Source organism: Chrysoperla carnea, chromosome 1 (genome assembly GCF_905475395.1).
Source record: "Chrysoperla carnea chromosome 1, inChrCarn1.1, whole genome shotgun sequence".
NCBI classification, from domain to species: Eukaryota; Metazoa; Arthropoda; class Insecta; order Neuroptera; family Chrysopidae; genus Chrysoperla; species Chrysoperla carnea.
In genome coordinates, this window is record NC_058337.1 from 139,332,899 (window position 1) to 139,345,165 (window position 12,267).

Genomic DNA, 12,267 nt, shown 5'->3' on the forward strand with positions numbered 1-12,267 from the left:
ATGAAAGAAAATTTTAACGTTAGTAAATTAAAGAATGGTTTAACGATTTTAACATATAATATGCCTTATGTTAATTCGGTAGAAATAAATTTGATAGCCAAAGTTGGTAGCCGTTATGAAAATCCGGAAGAAGAAGGAATATCACATTTCCTTGAACATATGGCTTTTAAAGGTACTAAAACCAGAACAGCAAAGCAAATAGCTGAAGAGTTTGATTCTATAGGCGGACATTTTAATGCTTATACCGGTCATGAAAAGACAGTATATTATTCAAGAGTGTTATTTAAAAATTGTAATAAAGCACTAGCAATAATTGCTGATATAGTACAAAATTCTGCTTTTGCTGAAAAAGAGATAGCAAAGGAGTATCAGGTAATTTTGCAAGAAATAGCACATGCTCAAGATAATCCTGATGATTTAGTATATGAAAAGTTTTATAATAGTGTGTTTAAAGATCAGCCGCTTGATAAACCGATACTTGGAACAAGCAAAACCTTTGAGACTTTTAATAAGGATCATTTCTTAAACTTTACAGGTAAACATTATAATGCTGAGAACTTTTATTTATCGATTGCAGGTAATGTTGACCATGAAGAAATAGTAAAAGAAGCAGAACTTTTATTTTCTTCTTTAACACAAGGAAAGAAAAGTAATTTTTCACCTGCAAAATATATAGGCGGTCATAGCTTTATAAATAAAGATTTAGAACAAACTACTTTAATATTAGGATTTGAAGGAACATCTTACATTAATTTAGAAAGGCTTTACCAAACTCAGCTACTTGCTATAATATTTGGCGGTGGGATGTCTTCAAGATTATTCCAACATATTCGTGAAAAATTAGGACTTGCATATGCTGTAGGGAGTTATAATAGTCCCTATTTTGATAGCGGAGTATTTACTATTTATGCAAGTACACCTCATGATAAATTAGAGCTATTAGCCGCAGAGCTGAAGAATGAAATAAAGAGAATGACAGAGCAAGTAAAACAAGAAGAGATCGAAAGAGCTAGAACACAAATCCACAGTAATTTACAAATGGCTCAGGAAAAAGTAGCTTATAAATCAGAAGAGATAGGCAAAAATTATGCTGTTTTCGGTAAATATCTCTCCTGAAGAGATTATGGAAATTATCATGAATATAAAAGCCGAGGATATTATACAAACAGCAGCTAGAATATTTAGTACTAACGCTACATCTGCTGTTATTGGTCCTAATAGCTTAAGCAGGTTTTAGTGATTTTGTTACGTAAATACTAAATACGCCATTGCGAGTGGGCATTGCCTGCGTGGACCATTTTCCCCTGTCATCCGGTGATTTATGAACTAAAGCCAGTTAAAAATACTAATAAAATTAGTATTTTTTATTATTTTCTGGATCTAGTTCCCAAGCAACTAGATGACACCGATCACGTCTGTTTCGCTATCTAGACTACTTGTTGCTTCATCAAGAATTAGGATAGGTGCGTTTTTTAAGATAGCCCTTGCTATAATAACTCTCTGACGCTGACCACCTGAGAGGTTATTGCCACGCTCGCCGCACATAGTATCGTACCCTTCTGGTAACTTACTAATCACCTCATGTATATGAGCGGCTTTTGCTGCTTCAACTACCTCTTCAAACGACGCCTCTTTACGACCATATCTAATATTTTCTAAAATAGTACGATGGAAAAGTATTGGCTCTTGCGGGATAAGGCTAATAGCTTTTCTTAAAGAATCTTACGTTACATTTTTGATATTTTGACCATCAATTAAAACCATGCCATCTTCGATATCGTGTAATCTGGTAATTAAGCTAATAAAAGTTGTTTAACCTGATCCAGAAAACCCAACTAATCCCACTTTCTGCTTACTTGGAATTAATACTGATTTATTACGGAATAAATTATTATTGTGATGGTAATTAAATGTAACATTTCTAAATTCAATGATGCCATCTTTTATATCTAAAGGAGAAGCGTTTTCTATATCGGTTATAATATGTGGTCCCATTAGCGATAGACCTTGATTAAATGCTCCTACTTGTTCAAACATATCACCGATTTCTTGGGTTAAATCCCAAATATTATCTGACACATTTATGCATAATCGAGCAGGAAGTGCCAAGAGCATAACGCAGCTTGAACATAAAAAACTGCATAGTTTGCTCATCAGCTACGGCATTCTCTACTCTTGTTTCCAAATGTTGACGCTCAAATTTATGAGAGGTGAACATTCTAACCGCATTGATATTGCTGATTGCATCAACAATACTACCAGCGACAAGCGATTGGCTTCGTGCATAATTTAGCGAATATCTATTAATGTTACCTGAAAATAAAACGCTAAGCCCTAAGAAAACTGTAATCCATATAATAAATATGGTGGCAAAAATATAATGTACCGAATATAGAGCAACTAGTGCAAAAGCAATAATTGCGAGCTTACGGAGAATTTTCTCACCAAATATCGAAATTATCATTTCAAATGATCTAGCAGTCTCAGTAATTCTATTGCTAATATGCCCTGCTAAATTGTCTTGAAAGAATTTATGGCTGTGATACTGGGTATAATTATAAAGCTCATTTAATATCTTTCCTTTATTAACCGGCATAGTTTTTAAATATAAATAATCGTATGAGCGGTAAGCGATATTAATTCCCTCCCACCAAAGGGCATAAAATACTGCCCAATAAATCATTGAAGATAAAAGATTATGTGCATTATCGTCACTAAACGACTCGATAATCTTTAAATTAAATCGATAATCTTTTGCAATAATATACTATCAACTGCCGGAATCATACCAAATATGATGCAACTAGCAGTTAATAAGAGAATTTTAACTTTATCGAATTTTAAAAAATAAATACCTAAACTAAGCGTTGATTTGGATAAAGTAGGATATTTTATCACTATAATGTTACCTCATATTTTAAGAAAGCAGTGTATTTAACTTAATTTTTTTGTAAAAATATACCTAAAACTATTAAATATATTGAAAACTCTTGCTTCTTGTATTAAATTGTGTTACAAAAATCAGAAAATAAACTCAAAATCATTAGAAATGCAAGGAAAAGAATTATCTTATAATTTTTTAGAAGAACAAGAAGACATAAAAGATGATAATTCTCCCTTCTTCGATGTAAAATATATTTGCCAAGCAAGCCTGTTAATTACTGATTCTATCCGTAAAGGATATGATGTTACGCAATTGCCAAACGGTGATGTTAATGTTACAGAAGTAAGAATTGTAAATGTTCATTATAATTGGAACTCCAAAAAAGGAAAATTTGTTAAAACTAATCAGATAGAATTTGATAATATCAAAGGCGGATAATTAAATCAAATACAGAAATTTATTAGTTATGGTTTTGTAATATATGGAATTTGATCAAGTATTATTATCAAGAATTCAGTTTGCTTTTACCATAAGCTTTCATATCATATTTCCGGCATTTACTATAGGTCTTGCAAGCTTTTTGGCAGTCATTGAAGGCTTACGGTTAAAAACAGGAAAAACTGTTTATCAGGAAATATATAAATTCTGGGTAAAGATTTTTGCAGTTACTTTCGGTATGGGCGTAGTTTCTGGCGTTGTAATCAATTCGGTACTAATTGGTCAAATTTTTCTGATAAGGTCGGCAACATACTTGGTCCGTTACTCGGCTTTGAAGTTTTTACCGCTTTCTTTTTAGAGTCTTCCTTTCTTGGTATCATATTATTTGGCTTTAATAAAGTCAGCAAAAAAGTACATTTTATTTCCACTTATAATAGTTGCTATTGGCACTGTTATCTCGGCTTTTTGGATACTTTCAGCCATTAGCTGGATGCATACCCCTACCAGCTTTGAAATTAGGGATGATGGGCTTGTTTATCCTTTAAATTGGCTTGAGATTATCTTCAATCCTTCTTTCCCATATCGTTTTCTTCACATGCTTACGGCAGCTTATCTAACCACTTCGTTTGTTATTGGCGGCGTAGGGAGCTTTTATTTGCTAAATAATCGCTATAAAGAACATGCTAAAATTATGCTTTTTATGGCAGTATTAATGGCACTATTTGTTGCTCCTGTTCAAGTATTTATTGGTGATCAGCATGGCTTAAATACTCTTAAATATCAGCCTGTTAAAGTTTCGGCTATGGAAGGAATTTGGGACACAGAAAAAGGGGCAGCTTTAAATATTATTGGCTTTCCGGATAAAGAAGAGGAAAAAACAAAATATGCTGTGCAAATACCATATGCTAGTAGCTTAATCTTAACTCATAGCTTAGATGGTGAAATAAAAGGACTAAAAGAATGGTCAAAAGATGAACGCCCAACCGGTTGCTACAGTATTTTATAGTTTCCGTATCATGGTCGGGATTGGTTTTTTAATGGTATTTACTGGCATCGCCGGATTATATCTTTATTTAAAGAAAAGATTATATAATGCTAAATGGTTTCAATATTGGTATATGTTAATGTCACCATCAGGCTTTGTTGCAGTTTTAGCCGGCTGGTTCGTTACTGAAGTAGGCAGACAACCTTATATTGTCTATAATATTTTAAGAGCTTCCGATATGGCATCACCGGTGCTAGGAAAATATGTATTTATTTCTTTGATGGCTTTTATAGTAATATATATGATTGTTTTCGGGGCAGGAATGTATTACATATTACGCCTAATCAAACAAGGAATAAAAGCCATGGATAATTCAAAAACATAAGGAAAACTTGGCTTAAATAATCCTTTCTAAATTTCTGTTTTTAGCTTTTTTATTTGTTCTTTTGTTAAATCAGTAAATTCCATAATCTCACCCACGGGTTTTCTTTTAATAAGCATTTTCTTTGGTCGGGTAGAAACCATAACACTTACTCTATATTTAAAATGCTATGGTAACCCCGACAGAACCGTGCTTGCGATTTTCCCGCACACGGCTCTTCAATAAAGCATTTACTATCAAAACTAGAATTAATACATCTTTGCTCTTTTAGCTATTTGATTGGGTTTAACCTGCATCACTATAATAACCTCAGCGTGCTATCTTGAACGGTACTCAACCAAACGTTCTATTGCTGACCGCTTCCCCATGTACATAGCTTTCCTATGCTCCGAGTACTATCAGTCAGTCCGACTTCTTCTGTATCATTTGTCAGTTCTTGCCTATTTTGACTTGTTCCAACATACTCTTACAAGAACACAGAAGATCTCCCAAGTTTACATAAACTCCATCTCATACCATGCCACGGACTTCGACCCCGATAGAGTGAGTGGTGACTTACCATTGCATCACCCTTCATGCTGCCTTCCGCACTATGGAGAACGTCGAGCTCTATGATCTTGTATATTTCGGGGCTCAACACCTTCACTTGCGTTGTAGCCTAATATGTCGCTTCTATTGGCTATGCAAGGACAGATATGATTGCCGAGGGGTGACAGTTTTCTTTGCCGGTAATAAAATAGACATCTAAACAAATTAATTAGTTACAAAGATGTCTGGAAAAAGAATAACACACCAACAAGTAAAGGTATATATGACATTAAGAAAAGCAGGTTTAAACCAAGTTATTGCATCAGCTAAAGCAGGATTTTCAGAACGTACTGCTAGAAATATAGAAAGAAGAGGGCTACCACAAAAACAATATAAAAAAGTTTCTAAACGTATTAAGGATCCTTTAGACAAAGTGTGGGAACCAATTATAGTGCCTTTATTAGAACAAATACCACATTTAACATCATTAACATTATTAGAATATCTGCAGGATCATCATCCTGGAGAATATCCGGATAGTATATTAAGAACTATGCAAAGACGTGTTAGTAAGTGGAAAGCACTACATGGTCCGGAGAAAGAAATTGTTTTCGTCAGTTACATGAACCGGGACATCAATGTTTATCAGATTTCACTGTCTTAAAAGGTATTAATATTACAATTAAAGGTCAGGTATTTCAGCATATTTTATATCACTTTCGCTTAGCTTATAGCAATTGGTCTTTTATGAAAATTATTCAAGGTGGAGAGAGCTTTACTGCTTTATCTCAATCACTACAGGATGCTTTATGGAAGTTGGGTGGCTGCCCACGTGAGCATAGAACAGATAGTTTATCAGCAGCTTTTAAAAATCTCTATTCAAATAGTGCAGAAGATATAACTGAAAGTTATGAAGCAATATGTATCCATTATGGTATGATTGCTACCAGAAATAATCGAGGTAAAGGACATGAAAATGGCAGTGTTTAAGCAGCACATGGGCATCTAAAAAGATGGTTAGCACAAGCTCTTTTACTCCGTGGTTCATATGATTTTAAATCAGTTGAAGAATGTCAAGATATTATAGATGTGATAGTTCAAAAACACAATAACCGTCATGAAGCACAACTTAATATTGAGCGACCTTATTTACAATTACTACCTCAAAAAAGAACGATTGATTTTACTGAGATCACTGCAAGGGTAACAACGTCTAGTACTATATGGGACTGTTGCGAGATGAAAAATTTTTGATAAAATTATAAAATATATACCCCGAAACCCTGATACTTTCGTTCTAAAATTTTAAACAAAAATTCATCCCACAACAGTCCCTATATCGGTACAAAAAGTTATGTATACTGTACCATCACGTTTGATTGGTCATCAACTGAAGATTCATATTTATGATAGTTATCTTGCATGTTATTTAGGTGCTGATCATGTTTTAAATCTAGCGAAAGTAAGAGTTGATAAAAATAAAAAATTGCAAAGATCTAGATGTATTAATTATCGCCATTTAGAAAATTCTTTGATAAAGAAGCCTGGCGCATTTCGTGGTTCTATTCTACGGGATGATATTTTACCAAATGAGACATATAAAAACATTTGGAATTTGATTAATCAGCATTGTAAGCAAAAGCATGCGAATAAATTAATGGTAGGTATTTTAAAGTTAGCTGCTGATTATGATTGTGAACTGGCACTGGGAGAATTTGTGCTGTCATCTTTTGCTAAAGGTCAGATACCTTCTTTGAGTTTATTGCAGATACGCTTTCAATATTGTAGTAATAATTTATTATTACCATCTATAGGAGTAACACAACATTCGCTACAAACATATGATCATCTTTTATCTGTGTTTGCTGTACGAGGTTGTTATGCATGATTCTGCAACTTTACCAATTCTTCTAAAAGAATTAGGATTATTGACTATACTTGAGACATGGGAAAATTTTGTAGAGAAGGCAAAAATTGAAGGATGGAGTTATAATAAACTGATTTCTATTCTTTTAGAACAGGAGGTAGTGACACGTCATAGGAAAAAAGTACAAGCTTATCTTAGGAAAGCACACTTACCACCTGGTAAATCTTTAACCACTTTTGATTTTAGCCAAGTGCAGCCACTTAATAAAGCTAAGGTAGAGGAATTAGCTTTTAATACTGCCTGGATAAAGAGATCAGAAAATCTTTTAATCTTCGGTCCGTCTGGAGTTGGCAAAAGTCACTTAGCGGCTGCAATAGGATATGCTTTAGTGGAGCACCATGTTAAGGTATTATTTATATCTACTACTAAATTAGTACAGCTTTTACAAGCTGCACGTAAAGAGTATAGATTACCAAATGAACTGACCAAATTAGATAAGTATAATGTTATTATCCTTGATGATATTGGCTATGTACGTAAAAATGAAGGAGAAACACATGTATTGTTTGAGTTAATTGCTCAACGATATGAATCTGGTAGTATGATTGTAACTGCTAACCAACCTTTTAGTGAATGGGACAGTATTTTTACTACTAATTCTATGACTGTAGCAGCGATTGATAGGCTCATCCATCATGCTACGATTTTAGAAATTCAATCAGATAGTTATAGAAGAAAAAGTGCATTACTAAAACAGGTGGAGGAGAATAAATAGTATGATAACTAATGGTGTTAATGATAATAATTTTACAGTAATCCATACCACTACCAATGAGCCAATGATGCCTGTTAGATTATATTATAAGGTTCACAATGAAGATTTGCTAGTCAGAGCTTTAAAAAAACTAAAATGTATAGGATTTGAGAATAAAAGGAATTTTGTATTATTATATTATAAAGAAGCCATTGGATTTAGAGGTATATTATCAAGATGTACCAGAAGAGTTTTATCCTGTAATCTTAGCAACTGGATGTATTAAGCAAGGCTCTATATTACACTTAGACTTAAAATCGTTACAGAGAGCAGTATGTATAATCAATTTTTTAGGAAAGCACATACCCCAAACCATTATGGAAATAACTAGTTTTGCTCATTCTAATAAATTCACTGTAATCCAGAATAGACAAGAGATACAAGCACTATTAGATCAGAATTTTGATCACATTTTTCTTGATAGTAAAATCCATAATGTTAATCATGTGATAAATCTCAACGATGAAGTAGGAACAAGAAGATTATCCAGCTCTTCAGATCAAGCAATGGTGAATGAATCATTAGAAATGTTCATGCCATATGTTGAAGAAGATATAGCTAATTATCCTGAATTTGAAAGGATATCAATACATTATAATAGGCAAAAACATGACAATTTAATTGTATGGTTATCAATAAGAGCAGTGATAAAGGAATTAGTTGCTACAGCACATTACGAAGGCAATAATAATTATTCTTCTAAATTATGATTTAAATCCTAATAAGAATTAGGGATGACAACATTCAAACAATTTAAAACTGAAGTAATACAATAGATAACAAGGAGAATGAGATGAGCAATACACTACCACCATAACCGGCAAAGAAAACTGTCGTTGCATAAGCTGGTCTTTGTAATGGCAATCTTATTGCTCCTATGATATTTGAAGGTAATTGTAATACAGATGTCTTTAAAACTTATATTAGGGATGTATTAATTACAGAATTACAACCTGGGCAAACCGTCATTATGGATAACATTAATTTTCATAAAAATTCTAAAGTTAAGGAGTTAATCGAATCCGTTGGTTGTAGCATACTGTTTTTACCAACTTACTCGCCTGATTTGAATCCTATAGAGCATTACTGGTTTAAGATAAAAAATGAAATTAGGAAAGTTGTAGGAGATTTTAAAACATTCTATGATGCTGTTTTTAATACTATTAAATTGTCAGTACCTTAATGATTATTGCTATACTTCTAGGCTTTATGAAGATTTCTAATATGAATTGTTTAAGATGAGAAAATAGTTAGTTTTATTAATGTATACCTTTAATACTTCAAAAGTTGGCAAGCCAAATTTCGGGATTCGTCTTTGCTCACGTAGTTTATCTACGTTCCGCAGACTCACCGCTTATTTGACTTACCAACTTTTGAAGTATTTGCGGTATATGTGTTTCTTTTTCAAAAAGCTTTAGATAATAATGAACATCTAAGGTGAAAAGCAGATTTCACCTTAGATAAAGTTATTTATGGTTTAATTGATTTATAATTCCAAATAAAAATATAAGAAAGTTATAAACTATTTAAAGCATATTTTATAAAATTTCAGACAAGATAAATTTCAAGATAAGTCTACACAGCGTAAATTCACTTGTATCAAACTTTATAAAATATGCCGTACCATACCGGTTAATGGTTCTGTGTACAAAGTTTAAATTACTCAAATTAACCACCGAAGAGCATCACGTTGGTGGCCGGGGAGTTAGAAGAACCGTCACAGAACAGTTATAACAGCCTTAAGGTTTAAAACCTTGTACATAGCTACTATCTCCCCAACCATGACAAAGTTGAGGAGCATTTTTAAATGGATGATGCTAACCCATCTGTGATCAAGGGCTTCTATACCCTAGGATAGCATTACTGCTATCCTTGCAAAGGATTTTAGCTAACTTTTCTAAAATGTCAACTATATTTTCTATTATTAATAGAAAATATAGTTTCGATAAATGAAGAGTTAATAGACGAGGTTTAATTACTCGTCTTTTACTACTAAGATTGATATACTAGAATGACGGACGATTTTAGAGGCATTAGGACCAAGCATATAATCTCTTAGCTACGGTCTAACTGCTGAGATTATTATTAAATCAGCTTTGATATCATTGGAACGCTTAATTATTTCATCATAAACAGCACCACTACCTATGTAATAATCAGCTTCAATTTCATCTGGTACATTCATCTGGTTGTTTTATAAGCTCTCTTACTTGAGTTTGATATTTTGCTTTTTTTTCTGCAATCCAATTTTTAGGTAAATAATCTTCGACCATTTTCATACCAAAATCAGAAATCACATATATAAAATGTAGCTTTGCTTGAGAAGCTGTTGCAAACATTAAAGCAGAAGAGCTTTCACAGACTTTTTATCTTCTAAGTCTATAGGTATAAGTATATTATTAAACATAGTATTTCTATATAATACTCTAATAAATAGTTATTCTCTATTTCTTACCGAGTCATGTTTTGGTAAAACAAAGTTTTGAGTATCGGAAAAATAGTTAATGTTGATATTGTTCAATAAATAATTAGAAAGTTTAAAATTTGCAACATTTCTATGAAAAGCACCAATAAATTTATCTAACATATTAGAATCTACATCATTTCTAGTTACTAAAATTGCTGATACTTTTACAGTTGTTTGATCATCTGTAATACCTTGATATAAGCCTTTATGAAGCTCCGCTTTGCGAAAAGCTCTATTTTGTTGTATTAACTCTGCTATTTTATCGTTTTTAATTGAAACAAAATCAATTTCACATCTATTGGCAATTAAATTCACTAAAGGGTTTGGATGCCCAACCATCATGATTATAGCATCTATTTCTTTTTGGCAGAATTTATCGATAGAATCTTCGTAATTAATATCAGTATTTATTGGTTCTTTAGCAAATTTATATAGAGAAGACATTGCATCATAAGTAATATTGCTGCTGGAATATTCTGGACCACTAGTTATTCTCTTTCCATCAATATCAGCAAAAAACTTTATCTTATCCTCATCTTTTACAATAACTGTAAAAAATTCATCATGCAAATTCAGTAGCTGACGTAGATTTTGCATTTTTCCTTTATCGCTATAATAACCTATTCCATCATATGCTTCTACTGCAATATTTGCTTGCACTAAAGCTAAATCGATTTTACCTTGTTGCAATAATTTTAAATTTTCAATACTACCATTTGTTGCAACAACTTCGCATACTATATTTTCGTTATTTTTTTCATCTCCTATAATTGTTTTGCATAAATCAAGACCTATAGAATAATAACCTTGCAAAATAGAGCCAGTACCAATCTTAAAAACTTTTTGCTTTTGATCAGCATAAATATCACTACATGTAAGAATTATACTAAAAATAAAGCTATATAATACTAATTTAAGGTTATTCATAAAATTAATTCGCATGATTTTCAGGCTGCTGTTCTTCTTTACTATCACCAAGTTTTAACTCAAGTAAATTAATAGAGCCGATATTTATTCCTTTTTCAGAAAATTCAACATCAAACTTAGCTTTTTCTATATTATTATAATCAGTATTTGAGCCAGCTGATTCTTTTTGATTAGCAATTACAGCTGCTTCGCAATAACTGTTTATTAACTGCTTTAGCAATAACTGTTTTAATAAACTTTTTAGAAAACATAATATTATTAGGTAATAACTTATCAATAATAGAGTGATAATTTTCAAGCTCAAACGATAACTTACCTTGTGGTAATTTGTTAGCAAAAAATTGTAAAGCACCATTTAGATTGATTTTAGAGTTATGATCACAACTAAAAACAAATTTTTCTATATTAAAATTTTGTAAAATAGCAGAATTTTCACCATCTGGGGTAAATTTTAATAAAGCAGCAATATCTAAAGTAGCATTTTTAAAATTAGCTATATTCTTTTCAGAATCATAATTCATATTTAAAATCAATGAAATATCTTCGCTATCTGCTAGATTTTTCTTAGAAATAAAGAAAGCTAAATCATTAATTTTAAAAATCTCTTCATCATCTTTGAATATTAATAATGATTTATTATTAAGCTGAATCGATTTTATTACTTCTTTTAGATCATCATCTTTCGATATTTTATATAAAGGTTCATTAAATTTCCCTATTCCTTTTATATCCTCTTTACTACGCATATCATAGGTGAATGTTTTATCGCCATAATTATCTACTTCTTTAATAAATGGTCCAAAATTTAAAGTAGCTTTTTTAGTACTAAACTTAATATTTAAAACAATATTTTCACTTGAAAGCTCTTTAGAATTTACATGATCTATTAATTTTACTTTTGGATCTGTTATAGTAATTTTCCAGTGAAACGGATATCCTGAAAATTTAACTGTATTATAGGATATTTTAAGATTA

The 12,267-nt window shown here is 31.8% G+C and overlaps 1 protein-coding gene across 1 annotated transcript; it reads left to right on the forward strand.

The window, feature by feature from the left end:
• LOC123296363 (uncharacterized zinc protease RBE_0522) lies at nt 1-1,116 on the forward strand. The gene has a single exon (XM_044877828.1). The coding sequence runs from the start codon at nt 1-3 to the stop codon at nt 1,114-1,116; it is 1,116 nt and encodes a 371-aa protein (XP_044733763.1).
• Nucleotides 1,117-12,267: the final 11,151 nt, after the last annotated feature.

Excerpts from the sequence above, each read along its gene's own strand:
- LOC123296363 (XM_044877828.1), top strand. The coding sequence starts at position 1 with ATGAAAGAAAATTTTAACGTTAGTAAATTAAAGAATGGTTTAACGATT.